We start from the raw sequence: 24200 nt of genomic DNA on the forward strand, positions 1-24200 counted from the left end.
GTGATAGGAGCCATAGATTGCACCCACATTAAAATTAAAAAAACCGGAGGTGACATGGCCCAGTACTATATTAATAGAAAAGGCTATTATTCCCTGAATGTTCAGGTAAAATATATTTTGATTTTATACAGTTTACAACAGAGAAAGATTTGTTTTAATAATGTCTATAATTATATAATTATTAAAATGTTGTATTTTAATTTTTCAGATACTGTTCCTGGCATCTTAATGAAAATAAAAAGAATATTTGATTGAAAAATACCTGTATTTCAATTTTCAGTCCAATTTGTTACTATCACAAAAACAAAACCTGTAGTTCTCTTTAAAAAAGCAATTATTCTGCAAAAATTCAAAACAAATTACTTTATATCACTAATTTAAGTACAATTAGTTTCAACAAACTTACTTATTAAAAATCACAGTTCAATTCTTTAAAACAAAGAAATTGCTTAAGTATAAACGTTTCTATTCGGAGGTTATCAACCTTCTACATTTAAAACAAAATAACCATAATTTACACTATTATTATAAAGGCGAATGTTTGTGACTAGGCATATGTGTATTTACTTTATATCACTAATTTAAGTACAATTATTAAACTTACTTACTAAAAATCACAGTTCAATTCTTATAAACAAATAAATTGCTAAAACAGATAGATTATATAGTCTCGAATAACATATAGGCTTCTTTTTATCCTGGAAAAATGCACAGATCCTGTAGGTTACAGAAATAGTAGTCTACGCAGGCGGAGTCGTGGGCAACAGCTAGTTAATAGTAATCTCAAACTCTTATTAAGTTATGACTAGTAAACATATTCATAGCCGTCTAAATATATTGCAGAAACACAATCAAAATGCGGATTGGAACTGCATAAAATACAAATTAAAAACAAACAGAAGTAAGGGAGGAACTAACTTATTATTTAGAATCTGTTAGTACTTGAAAAACTTTAACATCAAAAGACTTATTATTCTTTATTAATGTGAGTGTAATATTTAAGTTTTTCCTGTAATAATTGATGCTCAAGATCCAAGTTTCTCCCTTTCTTCCGTTCGTTTTCCATTTGAACTTCATGCAGTTCAATCCGGCATTTTGATTCTGTTTCTGCAATTTCGGAAATCCTAACTTTGCTTAAATCAATTAAGCCTTCTTTGTTTAACAGTTTCCTTTTTTTTTTGATTGCTGGTGCTTTAAAATTAGGTTTTGCTTTATTTTCTTTTGCCTCTACTTTTTTATTTTCTTTATCTTCCAATATGCCTCTAGTAGTACAAGCATGTGTATCTTCTATTTCTTCATCAAGTACCACCAATTCATATTGGATTTCTTCATTATTTATCAATTCCTGATCTTGCGTATTTTGAGTTGATTCCTCCTCTTGAATGTTAATTAATTCACTTTTATTTGAGTCCGAGTCAAATCTGTTAACATCGACTACAAATTCATTGGGCAACCAAGATGCTATATCATCAGCCCTATCGTCAGGCACTGATAATGGTGGACCACCGCCAGTTTTAATTTGAGCCTGCCTAGCAATGGTCTTGTCTTTCTTCGCACTGATTTTTATGAGGCTCCATTGCGATTTTAACTGGGTAATGGAGCGGTTCATACCAGCGCACATTGAATTAAACCTGAAAAAGAAATGACAGGATTTTGAATTACAGGTAAAGGCAAAATTTTATATTGAAGGCAGAAATCAAAAGATGTACCAACGTTGTTTGTAAATCAGCCCAAGCCGCAACCTTCCGTTTATTCGTGTTAGTGTCTGTATTTTTATTTTCGATTGCATTTACTCTTTCTTTCACCAACTCTTTCAGCAAATACTGAAAAGCAAACACTAGGCGTCAAACATAAATAAAACCATGCTACAAAAATTAGTAGGCACTTTATCAGGCTAAAAATAAGTACTACCTTATCTTCCTCCAACCAGTTTTCTGATCGTTGCCTTTTAGGCGGTCTGTTCTCCTTCGTCATGGACATAATTAGTATCCGATGTAACTAGCCGGGTCGTCGTAAGAGCTTATTGCAGAGTACAGGGTAAGAGGTACAGAATCCAGAACATACAATCCCAAGTTTTATAAAAGTTTGATAAAACTTGGGAGTTGATCGAAAAAACCGAAAACTTTATTAAATTTTCGTGCCAAATGTCAATGTCAGTAAGTAAAACGTCACAGCTGCCAATTTTTTGTTTTTTTTTTCTGCGATTTGTCTATGATTTTACATGGTCCACCAAGTTAAATCACCAAAAAAGCTGTTTTCGTTCATTCTTTTTGTATAGTCTGTGGAAAGAAAATATTAAACTCTGTTTTAGCTATCAAAGGTTTATAAACGATTATGAATAACGTTTTTTATCAGAGGTTTATAAGAGTGTTTTAAGCCTATCAAACGTTTTAGCTAATGTAGGTTTTAAACCTATATTAGCATTTTATTATGAATAAGACCGTAATTCGCGACAGCCGACACTGAATCTTTTTAAATACATTTTATATTAGACTACTACTTACAGTAAACAATTTTGTTGTCAAGTGCTTGAATTTTCTTTTAATTTGATTATTCCAAGAAGCTTTAGAATTATGATATAATCTAAGAAATTCTTGAGTCACAGTTTTTACAATAAATCAAGCTTAAAAGTCACAAAGACTTTGACGAATATTCAAAGTCAGCTGTTTCCGAGGCGATAGCGGCTCTGTGGTTTTCATCGGGGATCATCCTATCACCAATTAAAATGTCCCTATCAGTTACTAACAAGATCCTCATAACAATCTAGCGGGCTTATAAATTAATAATGTTCTTGCAAAAACAGTCAACTAGTTAAAACATTTTTTTGCAAAGTAGTATGTAGTAGTCCCGTACTCTTCCACTTTGTCGTTAGTACCTAAATTATGTTTTCCCAATTACTGTGTATCTGTAGTATAGATTTATAGGCTATATTCTTACCGTACGGAACCTTTAAAAATACAATGGCGGCAACAAAAGGAAACATATTAGAGCAAATCCCACCCATAACGTTCTGAAACGCAAAAACTTGATCCAATCGGCTTTCACGTAATCGCACCACGCCAAGCGTGGCCGATCCTTCCGCCTTACTACCGCGACACATTCCACAAAAAGGTGAGCCTTTCACGAAAAGGTTGCACGATTGCGATTCGTCGACGTCGCGTAAAATGTGACGTTAAAGCGTGTTTTCTCGAATTTCTACCTTCCCACAACTCGTGCCCGCAGGTGATAGTTTTACACGGGCAAACAATTTTCGTGTTCGGAACTTCCGATGAAATTATCTACTCGTAACTCATATTTCCGGAAAACTGAACATACTTTCGAACAGTACTATTTCGCGTAGTAGGTAACACTTCGTAGCCTTCGACTACGAAAGTTATTTAATAAAACGATTTTTTATCGTCGTAGCAATTGTCGTAGTCAGCAAAACTGCGTAGCACTGTAACGCCAGTTTAACAAACAGGCGGAAGCCGTATTACGATTTTACTCAAAATACAAAGGTTTATTTTGATTGATGAGTTTAATATTAGACTAATCAATATTATGAGTGTTGATACCTACCTACACTCAAGAATTTAAATAAAGCCGGTGATTACGTTGTGGTTGAATGTGGTTTTACAATACTTACGCCATTAGTAGAGTCTCATACACACTCTTTTAATAACTGACCTAAAATTTATTTTGCCCTTGTTCTATCATAGCCCATGATTATCTATCATGCTCAGACATGTGACATTTAATAACGGTCCCAGTCAACTGATATCACGTTCCTCTGAAAGCAAAAATATCTTACTCGTGTAAGAATTATTGGCAAAATATTAATAACACTTTTAAATAATTACAAATCAATCACGAAGTAGTAAGGTACTTTGTCATAAACCCCCTTACTAATAAAAAGTTACACAGTTGTTGATCACTGTTTTAAAATGACATTTCCATACTAAACGTCACTTTAAAACACTGATCAACGAGCGTGTAAGTTTTATTAGTAAGGGGGTAAGCGAATAAGTATAAATAGTTCTAACATATTTTACTTGTACTAGTTTATTCTATTTATGTTGTTGGTTTGTTCTTTTCTTGACGTTTTTTTCAAACGGGTAAAGTTAGAGTATTTCTGTCAGACTGAATTTATTTTGTTAGGTAACTATAAGCAGTAAAACAACAGTGAAATGCTTTACAACTTTGAATTTATCAACACAAAACTTACAACCCTCAATTAACAAAGTTACAACAATACCTAACTATTATTGACCACACAAAACGCTTGCTTTGTTACACATGGCTACCTAAACATTACAAAAACAGTAATAAAATTGTAATCGCATAGATAATTGTAGCTTTTATCTAAGTTCACGGGGACAAGGCCTGTAACAATTTAAAGTCAAACAAAACTATTCCACAACAAAAAAACATTTGTTAAAATGTTTCAAAATAAATACAGTATTACGCAATTATAAAACACTATCACTGGTTTGCCTTGAGATATTTTAGTAGAGTCACAAGTCATTGCTAATTTTCATGCCTAATTAATTGTTATATCAACACTCAAATATTACACACATCTAAATAATTTAATAACATATTATTATAACCAAGATTCGCTTCTGAAACCTTCCTACAAATACTTACGTAACCAATTCCCCTCAAACATTCAGATTTCAGAAACTAAAAAGTATTTAAAAGTCAAAAAATTATAAACGACAAACAGCCGACACGTGCGACGAAGTACACTTCCGTTCCACTGTAATTACTTACGTAAATTCATTCAATTAAGTAAAAATCGAGATAAAAATAATAACTTTATATTTACCCAACAACGTGAAGAAGTGAAGTCGCGTGAAGTAAATTAAGACCCATAAAATGTAGAGCTTTTGTTATCCCAACTAATATTATAAATGCGAAAGTAACTCTGTCTGTCTGTCTGTCTGTCTGTCTGTTACGCTTTCCCGCTTAAACCTCGCAACCGATTTTGATGAAATTTGGCATAGAGATAGTTTGAGTCCCGGGAAAGAACATAGGATAGTTTTTATCCCGGTTTTTGAAACAGGGACGCGCGCGATAAAGTTTTTCTGTGACAGACAAAATTCCACGCGGGCGAAGCCGCGGGCGGAAAGCTAGTTTGGAAATAAACCATTCATCATTATCATTAGCTGATAAGTTCCCTGATAGCCTAATAGCAACTTATCTGTCAGATACTCAGCTTAACTTTGGTTATACCCAGGTAGTTTTGTCAACTTTTTCTGCCAGTCAGGGATAGCTATCAGAAAAGTTATTTGTTAGATAGCGTTTTAATTAAGTCAGATAACTATTTAACACTTTAGCTAGCCCTTAATGTAGCATGTATGATGTATCTATTAGATAAGATGGACAAACCTCGGCTATCTCAATGTCGACCTTAACTGCAGTGAATACCGGTGTGACCGCACATTCATCACTGCGACCCGACCACTCGCCTCCTTTGAAGTAAATTGGCTATCGGTGTGACCCGCATTTTGCGTATCCTTTGACAGGCATTTTGGACGGCAATAGCCGAACCTACTTTTAAGTAAATTACAAGTCATAGCACTAGTGGTACTAGTATACCTTAGTAAGGTAGGTACTAGAACAATTTGTTAACACGGTCAATTTTGAAGTAGGTTTTGAGGTAATATAAGTTGAATCACCAAGCTAAGACTAAGAGGTCGCCACTAGATGACGTATCACTATCGCGTATTTATTGGTATCAAATTTTGCCAAGTGCAAAAGCCAAATGTTGGTCTCGAAGCGCTGGCAGGGTAAAAAGATTATAAGACATCCTTATGAGCAAAATATTTGACGATTTGTAAGTACTATTTTAATAGTCTATACAAATAAAGAAATTAAAGAAAAAACAATAGCGGTCTTATTCATAATCATTTTTCACATTTTATCAAATGCTTATTAGAGGTTTATAAAACGTTTGATAAAAATTGTTATTCATAATCGTCATTTAGCGCTAAAATCCTCTTATAACTGTGTGATAAGTTATCGAGAGCTCGGGCCTTGTTTAAAGCTCTAATAAACCTATTTTAACCTAACTTTTATAAATGTCATTTCATATGAATGTCACTTCGTTGGTTTATTTATTCAAAATATCCTTGCTGTGATCCTTGCTTGTGAAAATGAATGCTATAAATGCAATTGTGCATTTAGCCAATAATGCCGACCCAGCGCGACGTAGAAAGCTCTACCGCCAACGAAGCAACCCATTCGATTTGCGGGACCTAAATTTTAAAATAAAATATAGGTTCAATAAGGACACAGTGCGCACCATCATAGATTTGGTGGAAGATGATCTGGTTCAGAGCGCTAGAGGTGGTGGCACGTGTCCTGAACTGCAAGTTTTAGTGGCCATAAGATGTTGGGGACGTCGTGAGGTAAGCACAAAAAAGTGTTTTATTTTATCCCTTTGTCGTGGCTGCTATAATTATTTTCATACATTTTCAGGTACAAGATGATGCTGGTGACCTCCATGGCCTAAGTCAGCCGACAGTGAGCCGGATATGCGCCAGAGTCGCGCATGCAATCGCGAATAAGGCAAATTCCTTCATCAAAATGCCTATCACTATAGGAGAGCAGGAAAGAATTAGTGCCAAATTTAGAGCAATTAAAAATTTTCCTGGGGTGATAGGAGCCATAGATTGCACCCACATTAAAATTAAAAAAACCGGAGGTGACATGGCCCAGTACTATATTAATAGAAAAGGCTATTATTCCCTGAATGTTCAGGTAAAATATATTTTGATTTTATACAGTTTACAACAGAGAAAGATTTGTTTTAATAATGTCTATAATTATATAATTATTAAAATGTTGTATTTTAATTTTTCAGATACTGTTCCTGGCATCTTAATGAAAATAAAAAGAATATTTGATTGAAAAATACCTGTATTTCAATTTTCAGTCCAATTTGTTACTATCACAAAAACAAAACCTGTAGTTCTCTTTAAAAAAGCAATTATTCTGCAAAAATTCAAAACAAATTACTTTATATCACTAATTTAAGTACAATTAGTTTCAACAAACTTACTTATTAAAAATCACAGTTCAATTCTTTAAAACAAAGAAATTGCTTAAGTATAAACGTTTCTATTCGGAGGTTATCAACCTTCTACATTTAAAACAAAATAACCATAATTTACACTATTATTATAAAGGCGAATGTTTGTGACTAGGCATATGTGTATTTACTTTATATCACTAATTTAAGTACAATTATTAAACTTACTTACTAAAAATCACAGTTCAATTCTTATAAACAAATAAATTGCTAAAACAGATAGATTATATAGTCTCGAATAACATATAGGCTTCTTTTTATCCTGGAAAAATGCACAGATCCTGTAGGTTACAGAAATAGTAGTCTACGCAGGCGGAGTCGTGGGCAACAGCTAGTTAATAGTAATCTCAAACTCTTATTAAGTTATGACTAGTAAACATATTCATAGCCGTCTAAATATATTGCAGAAACACAATCAAAATGCGGATTGGAACTGCATAAAATACAAATTAAAAACAAACAGAAGTAAGGGAGGAACTAACTTATTATTTAGAATCTGTTAGTACTTGAAAAACTTTAACATCAAAAGACTTATTATTCTTTATTAATGTGAGTGTAATATTTAAGTTTTTCCTGTAATAATTGATGCTCAAGATCCAAGTTTCTCCCTTTCTTCCGTTCGTTTTCCATTTGAACTTCATGCAGTTCAATCCGGCATTTTGATTCTGTTTCTGCAATTTCGGAAATCCTAACTTTGCTTAAATCAATTAAGCCTTCTTTGTTTAACAGTTTCCTTTTTTTTTTGATTGCTGGTGCTTTAAAATTAGGTTTTGCTTTATTTTCTTTTGCCTCTACTTTTTTATTTTCTTTATCTTCCAATATGCCTCTAGTAGTACAAGCATGTGTATCTTCTATTTCTTCATCAAGTACCACCAATTCATATTGGATTTCTTCATTATTTATCAATTCCTGATCTTGCGTATTTTGAGTTGATTCCTCCTCTTGAATGTTAATTAATTCACTTTTATTTGAGTCCGAGTCAAATCTGTTAACATCGACTACAAATTCATTGGGCAACCAAGATGCTATATCATCAGCCCTATCGTCAGGCACTGATAATGGTGGACCACCGCCAGTTTTAATTTGAGCCTGCCTAGCAATGGTCTTGTCTTTCTTCGCACTGATTTTTATGAGGCTCCATTGCGATTTTAACTGGGTAATGGAGCGGTTCATACCAGCGCACATTGAATTAAACCTGAAAAAGAAATGACAGGATTTTGAATTACAGGTAAAGGCAAAATTTTATATTGAAGGCAGAAATCAAAAGATGTACCAACGTTGTTTGTAAATCAGCCCAAGCCGCAACCTTCCGTTTATTCGTGTTAGTGTCTGTATTTTTATTTTCGATTGCATTTACTCTTTCTTTCACCAACTCTTTCAGCAAATACTGAAAAGCAAACACTAGGCGTCAAACATAAATAAAACCATGCTACAAAAATTAGTAGGCACTTTATCAGGCTAAAAATAAGTACTACCTTATCTTCCTCCAACCAGTTTTCTGATCGTTGCCTTTTAGGCGGTCTGTTCTCCTTCGTCATGGACATAATTAGTATCCGATGTAACTAGCCGGGTCGTCGTAAGAGCTTATTGCAGAGTACAGGGTAAGAGGTACAGAATCCAGAACATACAATCCCAAGTTTTATAAAAGTTTGATAAAACTTGGGAGTTGATCGAAAAAACCGAAAACTTTATTAAATTTTCGTGCCAAATGTCAATGTCAGTAAGTAAAACGTCACAGCTGCCAATTTTTTGTTTTTTTTTTCTGCGATTTGTCTATGATTTTACATGGTCCATCAAGTTAAATCACCAAAAAAGCTGTTTTCGTTCATTCTTTTTGTATAGTCTGTGGAAAGAAAATATTAAACTCTGTTTTAGTTATCAAAGGTTTATAAACGATTATGAATAACGTTTTTTATCAGAGGTTTATAAGAGTGTTTTAAGCCTATCAAACGTTTTAGCTAATGTAGGTTTTAAACCTATATTAGCATTTTATTATGAATAAGACCGTAGGAGTAAAACAGTTCCGTCAGCAAAACAGTTCCGGGAATTTACGAGTAGAAGCATATTCACATTAAGAAATGTACACGTATAATTTAGACTAATTCAGAGACCAACTAAAGGGGAGCGCAGTAATTATTCAATCAAAACTTTTAACAAGCTAATTGGACTTTAGTACGAATTGTTTGACATTGGCAGCATAATTTTCTTAATAATGTCTGAAGTATATTTCAAATTAATTATGATTTGTAAAGTGCGTTAAGTACGTCTTTGTTTGTAGAAACATGAGACGCGCTCTTCTCTCATATGAACGTGTGAAGTTATAATCGATTTAAATCGAATGATTCTGTAGTTTACAATCCGTGCATTCCAGACGGCTGGGTCACCGTGTCACAACTAATTTTGAACTAGTCTCTATGCCACCGTAATTTGAAAATGGCAAATATAGGGAATATTGTTTCGTCTCGTTATTTAATATACTACGTGATTCGATATTACGAATTCATTTAGCGAAGGAATGTCAGTCTACAAAAATAATGTGGCGCCTTATTTGCGTAATAAGCTAGTTATTTTGTTAGATGAAGCATGTAACGTTCGGCATAATGTTAGAAAGTATTCTCAAATGAAGATCAGAAAAATTTTCACCTCAACCATTGTACTCGTAGTGCCTGTTACATTTCGATATTACGATCGATAGACGATGGTATCAATTGTGAATGTGTCTTAAAATAATGTAGAGCCTTAGAAATACGTTACATGGAGCGTACTTTTCAGGTTTTTGCGTACACCATCTGCAATGTAGAGCTGATTGACTGCTTGATCGCTGACTAGTTAATTGATGTGTAGCTTAATATAGATACTAAAAACTTTTTTATTTCAAATTAAAACATTCTAATCACCGAAAAATCGTTCTTAGAAACAACGGAAAGTTTTCAAGATAAAGTTGCTGTTTCCAACAAATTATCTTAGTAAAAACTGCCTCGGGGTGTTCCTACAATCTTAATTATTTTCCTTATTATGAGGCTCGCTTACAAATATAATATTTTGTGTTTATCTGCTTAGTTAGGATCGATAAGTTATGTTGATCTACTCTATAGGTCTCGATAACATCCGATAAGTTTGCATAAACAAACTGTAAATGGATTATAAGTTTCTGTATTCTTGGTAAGTTGACGGCGATTTTAGTCAAGGCTACCGTGTAATAATATGCAAGTACTTATTTTAATAAATTTTGTTTGATGAATACTGTCCAAAAAGTTAGTTAAGCTCCAAGCTGTGCAAGCGATTTCGTATGCGTAAAAATTTATGTTTTTCCCGTTTGTTGTAACATTTTAATTACTATACATATAGGTACCTACTAGTGTTAGTGGTATTGATAAATAGTCTAATGCGTTCGTCGGTGAATGGACTAAACATCAACATAAAAATATTTTATCGAACCGAGAAAAGAGAGGACAAAGAGAACACAAAAAACAAGATACGAGTATGGGTTTTGATTTTTGTATTGTTGAGTGAATTATGTAAGTATTAATATTATTCATCATCTTATCTAGATTCTAGTTAGATGTTGTAAAACTTGGTTTGGTTAATTAAAGGATTTACATTAGAATTTTAACATTAAAAACAATAAGTAGTACATACAATTTCTGGGTAAACATTGCATATTATCAACTAACATTATAACCTTATATCAGACCACTTATCACAATATTTTTAATATTCGCTTATTATGATACGCAAATTGGACATTGAGGGCATTTATTTTAATAAAGTTTTTAAAAAAATATGTTTTAAACCATGTCCTGCATAAGTAGTCGCTATCAGCCATCATTACTATCTACTTAAGTGATTACTCAAGTACCTATTTATTTCAAAAACCTATTAAAACATTATGTTGCTTAATTTAGTTAATTTTAACAGGTATTATCGTGATGTGCGGTTAGGTACCTAACAATTTAAATTATTACATAGTTTTGCCTGACGTTTCGACCGGGTTGCACCGGCCGTGGTTACAGGCTGACTGGACCAACCAAGTAATTTATACTAAGGTAATATAATATCTGTAAAAAATTCATTAAATTAAGCAACGCGAAAGTTTCAAAATAATTCATTGAGTGTGTTTACACATTTAATAGGCTTATTATAGGCTTATTTATATTATAACACATTAAAGGCTAAGTTCCTCGTGTAAATTGAGTGACATAAGTAGTCATTGGGAGGATATTTAAATTAATTTAAATTACTTCGTAATAGAGGCTGGTCGAATACTTTGACTGAGCTCTATGCGGTTATTTGTCGACATAATAGCTCGATTTGAAAGCCCCGGAAGGGTTCAAGTGCTTGATAAATTTCGGTTTCATAGTGAACTTGGTCTGGTGAGTTTTCCCCAAGGTTTTTCCCATTTCTTTATTTTTTCGGTTCGGTGTTTAGCTCCATAATAATGTAAAAGTACTACCTATAATTTATAAAAATAAGATTCCTGCTGAAATACAAATAATGATAATAAATAAATCACTTTTTGGATCAGTTGCAATCATGTAAGTATTATCATATCTTTAAAACGTTAACAACTATAAAAAGTTCATAGCTACAACCAAAATAAAGTGCAAACAACTAAAACAAAAGTTCTCTAGCACTTTGCTGTCAGCGAATCGAACTTTAAAAACTTTTTAATACTCACAAGAAAGTTTTCACATCCAATCCGTCACACAACACTTGTATTTAGCATGCACTGATCACAATCACTGCAGTTTGGGTCACTAGTGATGGGCAGCTGTATGATGTATCCCGTGTCCCGGACACGTTGACTCCGCGCGCGAGTGTTGTCGCTACTGGTCGGTCTCTACGGGCGGGCGGCCCGCCTAGATGCTATCTCCGACTTGAGCGCGTGTGGCACAGGTCAGAGGCGAAGGAGAACGGTGTTCAGTGGATATGTTTACATTTTATGACTTCATTAAAATGGTATTGGTCTTCATGAAGTACTGAAATATATTTTCTATGCATGATAGACAATTTCCTACGATTTATTACTCTCAGATACTACGAGTATGTCACCTCACTTCACACAGTTGTAATGTTGTTGTTATTTGTTTGACTCCTGAAATACACCTATTGTTCGTAGTCGACAACTTTTTCCATAATTTGAATCATGTGGGTGTGTCGTATTCCTTGGCCAATTTGCTCTCTCCTGTGCCTTGCGCCTCACTCACTAACACTTTATATCTCTCAGTTGTTGAGTGTCCCCGGAGGCACCCTGTAGTCGTCAATTGTTTCAGTTAAAGAGCTGTGTAAACACGCCGCGTTAACGACGCCTTTAAGGTGGCTGCAGATCGCATTAAGCCATATTGTCCCATAATTTCGGGACATTCGCCGCTTAACTTCTGTAACAGAGTTAGTAACAAGAAAATTAGGCAATTATTTCGTAATGCGTGCTCTGTATTTTGTAATTAGGTGCTGGCTAAGCATAATTATGTGCCACAAATCACCTACAGAGTACCTAGACCTACCTACCAGAGTACCTCTCTATTAAGTATTTTATCTGAAGACTTTACTCTTCTGAAAAACCTTTTCCGTTTCACTATTACGTAATATTACGAACATTTTTCTACCGACTGACAAAAGCAGACATTACATACAATCATCAATTTCAACCTTAAGCCCTGTTTGTGACAAGGGTCAAAGGTTTCTAAACTTTTTGAAACGCAAAAACCTGAAAAACAATAACGTATGCTGATTTCATAACTGGGTGTTGGTCGAAGTCAAACAATCTACAAAGTGCTAACCCAAAAACTTCTCATATAATAAGTATGAAAGTTACCTTACTTTCTACTTCCACACCCAAACCGCTGATCTTAGTATAAAGTAGCATACTGCATCCAAAAAGTATATTTTTAACTCAAAAATGTTTTTTACTAGGTACCTAAGTATTTCTGCTAAGTTACGTGTCCGCGGTTCGTTTTTCACGTTCTAGTAAGAAAATTATCTGCAAAATAGCTCTTTGTACTACAACCATAATTCCCTTTTCTTTATTAAAATCCTCTAAATAAAAGGTCTTATTATTCGATTGAACCTCGATCCATCATATCTCTTCTAGCTAACTTTTATTTAATATGAAAGTTGTTTCTGATCTCCTCCTTATTGCCTACTTGAAACACCGCTCAATATTATAGAAGTGGAGAAAACAAGGTTAGACATTAGTTTTATTAGACTAAGCCCTGTCTTATGAACTCCCCAAAGTGGTACCTCGAGATCAAGACGTTTAATTTAATAAATGAAACTAATGAAAATGGTCTTATCTACCTACTCAACACAGGGCAAGGTAGCTGAAAACAGTTGCTTTCATTAAACAAATTTCAGTAACAATTTTCAATTATAAAATTGTTTACTTACTAGGTATTTTATAATTGAAAATTTATTAATTTATACTTAATATTATCAGTTTCAACGTCTTTGAAAGTTCTTGAGAAGAAATACTAATTATTCGAAATGCCGATAGAATATCGCGAGTAGCTGAAAGTTTTAATAGCGGCGAAGTTTCTTTGAATATTCGTGGACTATCATCGCTGGACTGCTTTAGAAAGTTTATTATATTATCTGACATTAATTTTCATTAACTTTATAAGTGCCTAATTAGCAGGCAGAGCATAGAACATACGATTTTTAAACTCTTTATACACTAGCTTAGGATCAAGATAGTTTAAAGTCTAATGTTTTTATGACCAGTGCTACGAAAGCTCGTGGCTAATTGACTTCTACAAATGATTGTTTTAACATAGTTACCTACTTAATTTAATTGCAAAATACAATCTTGTATTTCCTATTTTGTCTTGGAGTCGGAGAGATAAGAGTACTTATTTTGTGCAATTAAATCAAAAGATACGAGATAGGTAATTATGTTTATCAATTCATTTTATTTCATAACTTTTGCAATTGCAATATACTATATGTTACAAAAAGATAGGTATTTTTAAACGTGACAAAAACCGTACATTCCATCACAAAATCTTCATGATGCACTTCAAGTAGCATTTAGTGGCTCTTGTGGCAGTCCAACCAACGCGGGCAGAAAATATTATTTCTATAGGTACCTCTACCTATCCGATGGCTTGGCTAATAGGTCCTTCCATTGAGAAAAATAAATTGGATAGCGGTCCTCACGAACTTTATAACGGTTCACTTAGTCAGGCTGTTATTAATTTTAGTTATAATTAGGTAAGTAGATAGGTACTCATCGGCTCTAACTGAACCGACTCTGTGATTTAAGTACTTATTTTTGATTTAATTATTGCAGAGCAACCTACGTACCTATAATTACATAATATGTTTTTTGTAGACATAACTGTCTTATATACGGATACTTAATTAAGTAAGTAGTTAGGTAATCTTTAGTTACCAACGACAACAAGAAATGAACAGTAATGAACACCAAATTTTTCCCAGGTTATCAGTTGACTCAAAAAACGCGTCACAATAATAAAACTACTCTGCACTCCCAGATAATCACTTCGGAATCGACATAAAAGTACTGCGTCTCATTAAAAACGTCCACTAATTAAGAAATGTTTGTTATGAAGTCGAAAATTCCGATATGTTTATTAGCAGCTAGATAGTTGAATTGTTTTGTTTATGTGCAGCCGATAACCCGCACGGCAGGTCATTGAAACTGATGATAAGTAAGATGCTGCGTCGAGAAAATGGGACACTAGAGGAAACTGCTAATCCGTTTTTATAATAATTTACATGTTCATTTCTTCTATCTGGTAAAGCTCTTTTTTGAGAGTCTTGTTCGGTCGTGGAATACTTATTTAAGTAGGTAGGTACTTACTCGTAATTTGTAAAGATTTACTGAGGATTAGAAGATAGACAATGAAACTTCCTGAAAACACTTGATACAGATTCAAATTAGCGAAATTCGCATGATAAAAATAAATAACTTTTTCAAAAGCTTAAAATAAAGATAAATAAAAATAAAGTGACCTCAAGCTGAAACACGCGTAGCCTTCCCTTTTCAGGGTTTGTTTGTCTGGCCGAATTTAACTGGCCAGGATTGGCTTTGGATTGGATTTGGCTTTCTGCGGCTTAATTACATTATTCCTTAAGTCTATTTATATCGCATGTAATATTGACCGAAGTAGACTTTTCATTTTATGGCTTTTCGTAGCCGTATAGGTAGGTAAGGACCTATTAATTATCAGGATTTTTATCTCAAAGTTAACCGAGTCCAATGCCTAGTTACCTAAGTTACCTTTGGGCTATATATAAGTAGATAACATCCGGATGCAACCTGAGGTCTTACTTAATGGCTTTTATCGGCAACTTCGTTGCAAGTTAGGTCTACAAAACACGACAAATCAGCAAGATGTACGATTATGAGCTTCTGTTAACTTTAATTCTTTGACCTAACTATCAGCTGTATGTTATAATAGTCATATTTAGCCGTTTTTAAAACTGAGGCATTTCCCACACTCGCTACAGCACAAGACGCCATAAAATCTGAACACCTATCGCGATCGGCTCACGTGCCTATCATGCTCTTTACGTAAGTAAGGCTGCTCCCGGAAGTTCCACACGCCAATATCGAAAAAATAATTAAGTATATTTATTTTGTCAGATTATCTTCAAGTATCAATATTGTATGAATATTATGCACCAAGAGGATAGAATAGTGTTCTACGTTACGGTTAGCATTCCTACTATACATACTAATACCTATCAGTACTCTATGAAAAAAAAAACTATCAGTAAATCTTCTGCAGCTGAAAAGAAGAAAACGCAGAAGCAATTTTCTTTCTCCCTGATTTTATGCTAAAGGAGATAAAGCACTCTAATTTTCAACTACCTCTAGTAGGAAAAACTTTCGAGTTCGTTTCGTTGCGTATTCAAAGTGTCATCGAAAAATTTTGTATGAAAAATTAAACAGCGCCCCCTAGGGCGGCTATAATATAGGGGGCGCTGTTTAATTTTTCATACAAAATTTTTCGATGACACTTTGAATACGCAACGAAACGAACTCGAAAGTTTTTCCTACTAGAGGTACTGGAAATTAAAAAAAATGGAACTACAATAACATAAAATATGAGGTAAGTAAAAGCTTTAAAAGTGATCCAACAACTTGTTATGAACTTTCTTTAATACTTTTGAGCACAAAATCTCCCTACTGGTCTTTCACCAGTCTAACTAAAGGTATCGTCTTGGAAACCGGTAGCCTTTTGAAAGTTCAAATAAAGTAGGGTAATTAATTAACGTTACAGGAGCGTAAACTTTGGCGATTACTTACTTAGTTAAATTAATCGGGAAACTTTGTAGCATTATTAATTAGGTAATCGTACCCGTTTTAAAAGTTGAAGAATATTTTATATTAGCTTGTGCCCGCGGCTTCGCCCACCTAATAGGTAGTTTCTGTTACAGAAAACTATACCGCGCGCGCCTAAGTTCCAAATACCGGGATAAAAAAATATCCTATGTCCTTTCCTGGGAGTCCGGGACCTAAACCATCTTTAAATACCGTTTTTAATGGTCAGTGGTGTAGAGTAGACGCATTAGTTTGTAACATTATAGTACATTAGAGACTGTAGGGAAAATGTAAATAGACATGCGTATGTAATATGTATGTTGTGGTAATGTAATTTATTCTAATTTGTTGGTATTACCTACCCTAATGTGTGTGTCGGCAGGATTATGTTTAACAGTGATATTGTAACATGTTTTTATCATGATGTTCAGCTATAAAAAAAGATAATAGGATAAATAATAAAAAAAGATTGTTTTAATAAATTATTTAATTTTAAATACATTGCTTAAATTGTCATTAAGTCCTACATTATTTTGCTCAAACATCTTTCCGAATAGAGAACTATACAGCTCATTGGTGCTCTCATCCGTCCATGTGGTACATTTTTCTGGGGCCATATAATTGACAAGCTGGTTATGTACCACATACTTGATTTTTCTACCTTTAGTAGCTTTTGTGTCTACTTTCCTTTTCATCTTACTCCTCATTTGCTGCAATGCTATCCACTGCCGACTCAACTGCACCGGGTCAGAAATATCAGCTGACTTGCATTCAATTAACTCTCTTAGCAACTGATGATAAAAGTCACTGTCATCAAATATTTCTGGGATATATTCATCATTGTCTTTCCTATCCCTCATTCCAGTATTTACATCTGTGCCATTTTTCTCCCCATTCTCTTCTATTGAAGGTTTTTCATAACCCACAATATCATATTCAGATCTTTTCAACTGTGTTCTTTTGATCAACTTGTCTCTATCAGACAAAATATAAGATATCTGCTGCAAGACTGTGTTTGTAGGAGTATTTTTAACATTAGAAGCTGTAGCCAGCCTAGTTTTGTCATTCCATTTTTGTATTGTAGAGTCTCTGAAGGATTTGAATGCTTTATGAGAAGTAGCAATTTCTTTTTCATAATCTTCCAATTTCCGTTTCTTGGCTGCTGCTTGGTTGAGTTGCTTATTGTTCTTTTTAGGTGATTTCTCTTCTTGCTCCCCATTATCTTCAGGTTCAGTATCTGAAGGTATCTCCTCATTGTCAGTGTCACTTGGTATTTCTTCATCACTTTCTTCTTTAGACTGTTCCTTGACCTCTGTTGATTTTTGTTTAGATGATAAATTCTTTGTTTCAGGAAAATTCTTGAACAATAAATTTTGCAGTGTTAGAAATCTGAAAAAAGAAGTTTAAATATTACTCTATTATGATAAAAAGTATAAAGCATGTGATAAATTAGCTTGTAAACATAAAAAAATAACTTACTTGTCCAAAACACTTGTAATGTTCGACTTTGTAGCATTACATTCTTCAATAAATTCATTATTTCCTTTAAGACTATCATATGTATCAGGCATTGGCATTTGGTTGGCGGTGGTCATGCACCTTTGGAGGTGTATTCTCATCTCCAGAAGGCCTTCCCAGACGAGCAACTGGTTCCTAACGCAGGCACCTTTTTTGGCTTCTTCAGATACATTTTGCTTTTTTACATGCTCAAATTCCTCTTTGGGAGGTTCATCCATTTGGCTTATGTCGTAACCTTCCTCATCATCGTCATCCTCATCGCCCTCATCATCATCTTCACTTTGCTCATCTGAATCATCATTTTCTAATTGCTTCTTGAATTGAGTTATTCCATAGTCATCACTCTCCTCATCACTTTCAGAGTTATCGCCCGAGTCTGATTCAAGTTCCTGCTTACTTGTGGGCTTTTTACTTTTCTTCTGTGTGGTACTTTTAGTGTGCTTCTCATCCGAATCATCACTGTCATCTGCTTTGGTCAGTTGAATGAATTTCTTGATTAGATTTGAGTCTTTTGTGTCTTCTAACTCGCTCTCTTCTTCACTTTCATCTGAATTATCGTGAAAATTGTTGTTTTGTTTACCTTCGGATTCGCTATCATCAGAACTTTCATCCGAGTTCTCCAGTTCTTTACGAGAAATTACTTGGCCCTCGTACTTTTTACTTATGTCACTGAGTAAATTAACGTTTCTCTTACGAAAATCACTGATAGCTGTTTCATCCTTGCTGTCTGAAGAACTAAAATCAGCACGTGAAACTGTGTGGGGTTTAGTACCGAATACTTGGTCATCTTCTATATCTGCACGAGGTTTTAACGTTAAAGCATTGGCTATTTTCTCCGACAAAGTCGTTTTTGATGTTTTCTTTTGCTTAAACTTCATGATAAAAGATAATTTAGTAAATTCTAACCACAAAATTCGTACTCTGAATTTCCAAAACGTGTGTTTGACATTGACGTTTGTTTGACAGTTGTACTTTTTTTTTCATCATCATTTTATAGCTTCGAGTCGAGTATTTCAGCCAAATATTAAGAAAAGTTTTCTCAGGGCTGAAGTTGTTTGAAGTGTATGTTTTTATTGATTGTGTAGGGCAAAACACGCGCTGAAGACCCGACTTATTATGATAGCTGTCTAGCCCAAAGAATAAGTGATTGTTTTGTGTAAATCGAACAGAAGTATTTGAACATTCAATTGCAAAAATAACAATAACACCGGTTATTACATCCCTAGTAACAGAAAAAAAAACATTTGGCGCGAATTATGACAGTTCCAAAAACGTAAACAGCTGCAACAGTTGGGAAATAACCTCCAAAATAATAATAAAATTATAAATCAATTAAATAACTCCATACAATAACACAAAATGCCTAGAAAACCTTCTGTGAAAGTGAAACCTGTAATATGGCTTAGTGACGAAATAGTTGACAAACAAGCAGTATCAAATTCTTTTCAGTATTATGAGTAAGTTAAAAGTTTACTTATTACGTTTCGAATTCCAACTTCTGTTGCATGATATCTTAGTTGTTGTAGTTGTTTTTATTTACATTTTAATCATTTATTACAGGAAATTCCAATTTAAAAACATAATCGCAGAAATCAATGACTTTGTTCTGGTTTCTAATGCTGATGCTGCGGAACCAGATACCGAAGAAGGATGTGATGCAGCTCGCATACTCTCTCTATACGAAGACTCTTCAAATAAACATGATCCCTTCCGAGCTAAAGTACAGTGGTATTCCAAGCCAGCTGACTTGCCTAACTCATGCTTAAATAAGATGGACCCTATTAGTTTTTTGGAAAAAGAAGTAAGATAATTTCAAACTTTCTAGTACGTATATGTATTTTCATAAAAATATAACTGAGTTAATTTATCAAATTATTACAGGTAATTGAAGATCACCGCCCCTTCGACACTCATGTATCAATTGAAACATTCTTCAAAAAATGTGCAATCACACTAACATTTACAAAAGATACAGATATTAATGTCACTAAAAATCCATATCACTACATATGCCGATATAGGTTAATGGCTATGGGTAAACGGAAAGTTTACATCGAACCAGTGATGGAAGAAGAACGAAAAGCTATCGAACTCCTTTGCACTCCGATGAAAGCGGTTTCCACTCCTAACAGGACACCCAAAACACCCAGTAGCTTAGTAAAACGAATGAGCAGAGTTTCTATACAAGAGCAAAAAAACTGGAGTGTATCAAAAAATGATGGAACTAAACTGCTGCTTAAAAGGGCAATTTTAGCTGATAAAACAGAAAAGGACTCCCCTAAGAAGACTCCAAAACCTACTCCCGTTCACACTCCTACAGATACACCAAGAAGTTCCAAAAAATTAACCAATTATAACATTGAAGAAGCATTGTCCATGGAATTGAGAGAAAATTCTGATGATGAATTACCAACGTTAATCATAAGACAACATGTGCCGATAACACCAAAACGCAAGCCATCCATTTCGAAAAATACTGATGAAACTCCAAAAAAAGTCTTAGTCTTTGAGGAAGATGAAAAAGAAAAATACGCTACTCGTTCTGGCCGTGTTATAAAAAATCCAATTAGTTACATTGAAGAGGAATTATCGCCAGTGAAGAGAACACCAAGAGCTAAAAGTGCTATTAATCATATGGAAGAAGACACTACTCCTGTTAAAAGGACACCAAGAGCTGCATCAGCTAGAGCTAAGAGCCAAATTCATTACATGGAAGAGGACTCTTCTCCAGTGAAACAAACTCCAAGGAAATCTGTACGTAAACTGGTTGATCAAGACGATGATGATTTCAAACCTATTCCTAAAACGCCTAGGACACCAAGAACTCCTAGGGCTTCTAAAGCCACACCTGCTAAGACGCCCAAAAGAAGTGTTACCAGAAGGATCATGACTAGTGAACTGACACCCTCTTTGCATCCTCGAGCACACTCAATTGAAACTCTTGATGGTGAGAAAATTAAATAAAGTTCAGTTGGCATTGTAGTCTGGTACATATAAATATCAAAGCAAGCAGCAATCAGAAAGAGAAGATAGTGAAGATTTATTAAATTGGTCCAATATTTAACTAATGTTATATTTTATTTTAATGTTTACAGATTACATGAAAGATAACAAATCATTGCCCGGGCGAGAAAACCAATTGGATGAAATATTGTCCTTTGTGAGGAACAAATTGCTTGATGGCACTAGTGGGTAAGTTATGCTTAAAATATAACATAAAAATAGTAGGTTTCTTCAAGTCAGTGCAGGAAATAATTATTTTAAACAATTCATATTCATATTCATTTATATTCAATTTGTAGATGCATGTACATATCAGGAGTCCCTGGTACAGGAAAAACAGCCACAGTATGTTCAGCTCTAAAGATCCTGAAGGATGAAGATGATCTGCCAGATTTCCAGCTTGTTGAAGTGAATGGGATGAGAATTGCTGAACCAAGGCAGGCTTATGTGCAGATTTATAAGCAACTAACTGGTAAATAATGTAACTGATATAATAATTTTAGTTTGAGACTTTTTGGGAATAAATCTAGCTAGGCGATGATTTATTCTAAACAATTGTTGTCTTATCACATTTCAGGCAAAACAGTGGTATGGGAGCAAGCATGTTCACTGCTAGAAAAACGCTTCACAAATCCTGGCCCTAGGAGAACACCCACAGTTTTGCTGGTTGATGAGGTAAACTTAGTTCATATAGTTAATTACATTTTATAGAAATAACTGTTAAGTTCAGTTAACACTGTACTTTTTATAGCAATCACAGTGTGACACAGTCAAATTGCTTTGAGTCAAATGGAATTGTAAAGCACATTGAAAACTTGCAGAGCTAGATTGAATATATTTTTTAAAGAACTTACGAATTATTGATTAAATATTGTCAACTATAATTCGACAGCTGGATGCGCTCTGCACACGGCGCCAAGACGTTCTCTACAGCATAATGGAGTGGGCGGCGCACTCATCAGCACTTCTTACTGTGTTAGCCGTCGCCAATACTATGGATCTACCTGAGCGGGCGCTAGCGGCCCGAGTGGCTTCAAGACTCGGGCTCACAAGACTTAGCTTCGCGCCCTACACTCATGCGCAGCTACAGGCTATTGTGGCTTCGAGATTGAGCGGCGCTAACGTTACAGCGGACGCTGTGCAGCTTATTGCCAGGTATGATTTTCATACCCAAAAAAGATGCCAAATTGTATCTTTAGACCATATGAAGATACAACTTGGCATCTTTTAGGGTTCTATGGGATATGAATAAGATTTTGGCTTAGCTCCCTAGACTCATGTGCAGCTATTGTGGCCTTACGGTTGAGCGGTGTAATGCACCGAGGATGGAAAGCTCTTTACCTCACCAATAAATATTTTGTCTGTACTGACTACTGAGGCGAATAAAATTGCAGTGGGACACACTGCAAGGCATGTTTCCAGCTTACCTACACTATAAGAGTATACCTAACTCTTTCAGAAAAGTAGCAGCAGTATCAGGCGACGCGCGCCGAGCGTTGGCCCTATGCGGGCGCGCACTAGAGCTGGCCGGGTCCAGCACCGCAGGCCTAGCTCAAGTACAGCGAGCTTTAGAAGAGGCCGCGTCGGGCGCCGCCGTTCGCGCCGTCCGCAACTGCTGTCCCGCCGAGCGGCTTATGCTGCGAGCTGTCGCCGCAGAGGTGAGTTTGGAAATCGTTTTTTTTCTTTATGGCTCTGCTTGCCACAATAGAAAGGTGTCGGTGTCAAAACTGCAATAAGGTGTTTAGTAACTCTAGTAAATTGCAGGGCCGTCTTTAACCTACTTAGGGCCCTGGGCACATAAGGATCAAGGGAAGGCCTTCTCATCTGGAGAAAGATCTTTTATGAGAACAGACGAGGCCTCCTCGATCGCGGGGCCCTGGGCACGTGCCCAGTGGGAAAGAGGAGGCTGGTAAATTGACATATTTTATAGGCAATTTACCTATGTCATCACCATTTTGTAAATTCAAGTTCGCGAACTAGTGACGTCATAACACTGCCATACAATATCTATGGGATGTTGGATACGTTTTGACCATGATCATGGTTCAAAATTGGCAATATTTTACGTTTTATTTATTTATTTAATTTATTTCACAGGTGGAGCGCACAGGCACAGACGAGACGACGCTCTCCCGCGCGCTCAGCACAGCTGCCGCCATCGTAGCGCTCGACGGCCGCCCCTACCGCTCCGCCAAAGCCATTCGGGCGCCTACGCCGGCCCAAGCGCACGCTATATGCGCGCGGCTCTCTGCTGCCAAGTTACTGCTATTGGAACCTAAGCCATCAGAACCGAGGCTACTTTTAAACGTCAGCCCAGATGATGTGCATTACGCTACTAGACAAATCACTGTATAGTTTAATTAATTGCGAAAATCTGTTCCCTTACAAATCAGCACACAATTATGCCACGTATTTTTGAAGAAATCAATAACTAAAAAGGATAAGAATTAAAATAAAAACTTGAGAGTGTCGTTAATCTATTTATTCAATATGAACTTATACAGTGATGTTGATCTCAAATAATTTTTTTTTTTTTTTTTGAAGGGACGCGCACTGGTAGCTTGAGGAGCTTTTCCAGCTTCACCGGGCAGAGTGGCGAGTACAGAAGGTACTCTAGCCGTTTGGCGATCGTCGGTGCGCGTGCCGACGAGGCCGAGTGTGGGCTTCGCGAAGCGAAGCCCAGGCTCGTCCGCGTCGGTCGCAGACCGACGTTCGCGATCGGGCCGTATCGAGCGCATAAGGCGCCCGATCAGTGGCGAACCCAACTAGAGGGTTGCCCACCGCGGTGTTGGACCAAAGTCCAGCCTACGGCGGGCTCACTCTAGTGGGCCCGATCGAGGGGACTACGGACGCGGCCTGAGGGCGCCACGGTAGGCTCGGACCTCGGCTCAGGCCGTGTCCGGGGGACGGATAGGGGAGAACCGGCCCGGTACATGTCTGTACCGTCCGAAATGGAAAGCAGGGCCTCGTACTCGCCGGCGAGTACGGTGTAACGAGCTACTGTGTTGTGGAGTAGTTGGCGTGCTTAAGGCAGTGATGTCTGTGTTCAGAAATTCGGTAATAGGATCGTCCGGGTCGTCTAGGACATGCCTAGGTCGTCGGTATTGGGCAGCGACATCTTTCTGGGGTGTATACGTGGCGGCGCTAACGATAAGAGGGTTCTTGTGGTTGATCGCTTTATCAAAGTAGCGGCGAGAGGCTTCTTTCATAAAGTGATCAATCGATGGGATCTCGAAATCTCTATGGAGATTCGTATTACGCACGAACCACGGGGCATCCGCGGCTCGGCGTAAGAATTTGTTTTGGAGGGTCTGG

The 24200-nt window shown here is 35.8% G+C and overlaps 3 protein-coding genes and 2 long non-coding RNA genes across 6 annotated transcripts in view; 1 reads left to right on the top strand and 4 right to left on the bottom strand.

Annotated features, from left to right (window-relative positions):
- LOC135079864 (adipokinetic hormone/corazonin-related peptide receptor variant I) overlaps positions 1-11897 on the bottom strand; it is a 131475-nt gene extending 119578 nt beyond the window's left edge. The window contains exon 1 of the mRNA XM_063974477.1: positions 11754-11897. The gene's annotated coding sequence lies outside the window, so the exon portion shown is untranslated. The remainder of the gene's footprint in view (positions 1-11753) is intronic.
- Positions 1176-2404, bottom strand: LOC135079649 (uncharacterized). The gene is made up of 3 exons (XR_010258853.1): positions 1912-2404; positions 1714-1823; positions 1176-1631 (listed from the first exon to the last, which is right to left on the bottom strand). It is a non-coding gene; the product is annotated as an uncharacterized LOC135079649 (long non-coding RNA).
- Positions 7816-9069, bottom strand: LOC135079650 (uncharacterized). Its single transcript, XR_010258854.1, has 3 exons — positions 8551-9069; positions 8353-8462; positions 7816-8270 (listed from the first exon to the last, which is right to left on the bottom strand). It is a non-coding gene; the product is annotated as an uncharacterized LOC135079650 (long non-coding RNA).
- Positions 11898-15962: 4065 nt separating the features above from the next.
- LOC135079652 (origin recognition complex subunit 1) lies at positions 15963-23402 on the top strand. Of its 2 annotated transcripts, none has more exons than XM_063974273.1 (9): positions 15963-16152; positions 19443-19683; positions 19764-20829; positions 20978-21074; positions 21185-21357; positions 21463-21560; positions 21778-22040; positions 22345-22543; positions 22983-23402. In XM_063974273.1, exons 1-9 carry the CDS (start codon positions 16148-16150, stop codon positions 23238-23240), a joined length of 2400 nt encoding a protein of 799 aa, XP_063830343.1. In that variant the 5' UTR covers positions 15963-16147; the 3' UTR covers positions 23241-23402. The 2 variants fall into 2 exon arrangements, with proteins under 2 accessions (XP_063830343.1, XP_063830342.1); XM_063974272.1 differs by lacking the exon at positions 15963-16152 and adding an exon at positions 19161-19339.
- LOC135079651 (protein AATF-like) lies at positions 16834-18837 on the bottom strand. Its single transcript, XM_063974271.1, has 2 exons — positions 17844-18837; positions 16834-17753 (listed from the first exon to the last, which is right to left on the bottom strand). The coding sequence occupies exons 1-2, from the start codon at positions 18758-18760 to the stop codon at positions 16847-16849; spliced, it is 1824 nt and encodes a 607-aa protein (XP_063830341.1). The 5' UTR covers positions 18761-18837; the 3' UTR covers positions 16834-16846.
- Positions 23403-24200: the final 798 nt, after the last annotated feature.

This window comes from Ostrinia nubilalis, chromosome 17, assembly GCF_963855985.1.
Source record: "Ostrinia nubilalis chromosome 17, ilOstNubi1.1, whole genome shotgun sequence".
In the NCBI taxonomy this organism is placed as follows: domain Eukaryota; kingdom Metazoa; phylum Arthropoda; class Insecta; order Lepidoptera; family Crambidae; genus Ostrinia; species Ostrinia nubilalis.

Coding starts and splice junctions, on each gene's coding strand:
- LOC135079652 (XM_063974272.1), top strand. CDS start 19,242: ATGCCTAGAAAACCTTCTGTGAAAGTGAAACCTGTAATATGGCTTAGT. Junction 19,684..19,763: donor TTAGTTTTTTGGAAAAAGAA/GTAAGATAATTT, acceptor AAATTATTACAG/GTAATTGAAGATCACCGCCC. Junction 20,830..20,977: donor CTCAATTGAAACTCTTGATG/GTGAGAAAATTA, acceptor TAATGTTTACAG/ATTACATGAAAGATAACAAA.
- LOC135079651 (XM_063974271.1), bottom strand. CDS start 18,760: ATGAAGTTTAAGCAAAAGAAAACATCAAAAACGACTTTGTCGGAGAAA. Junction 17,754..17,843: donor ATTACAAGTGTTTTGGACAA/GTAAGTTATTTT, acceptor TTCTTTTTTCAG/ATTTCTAACACTGCAAAATT.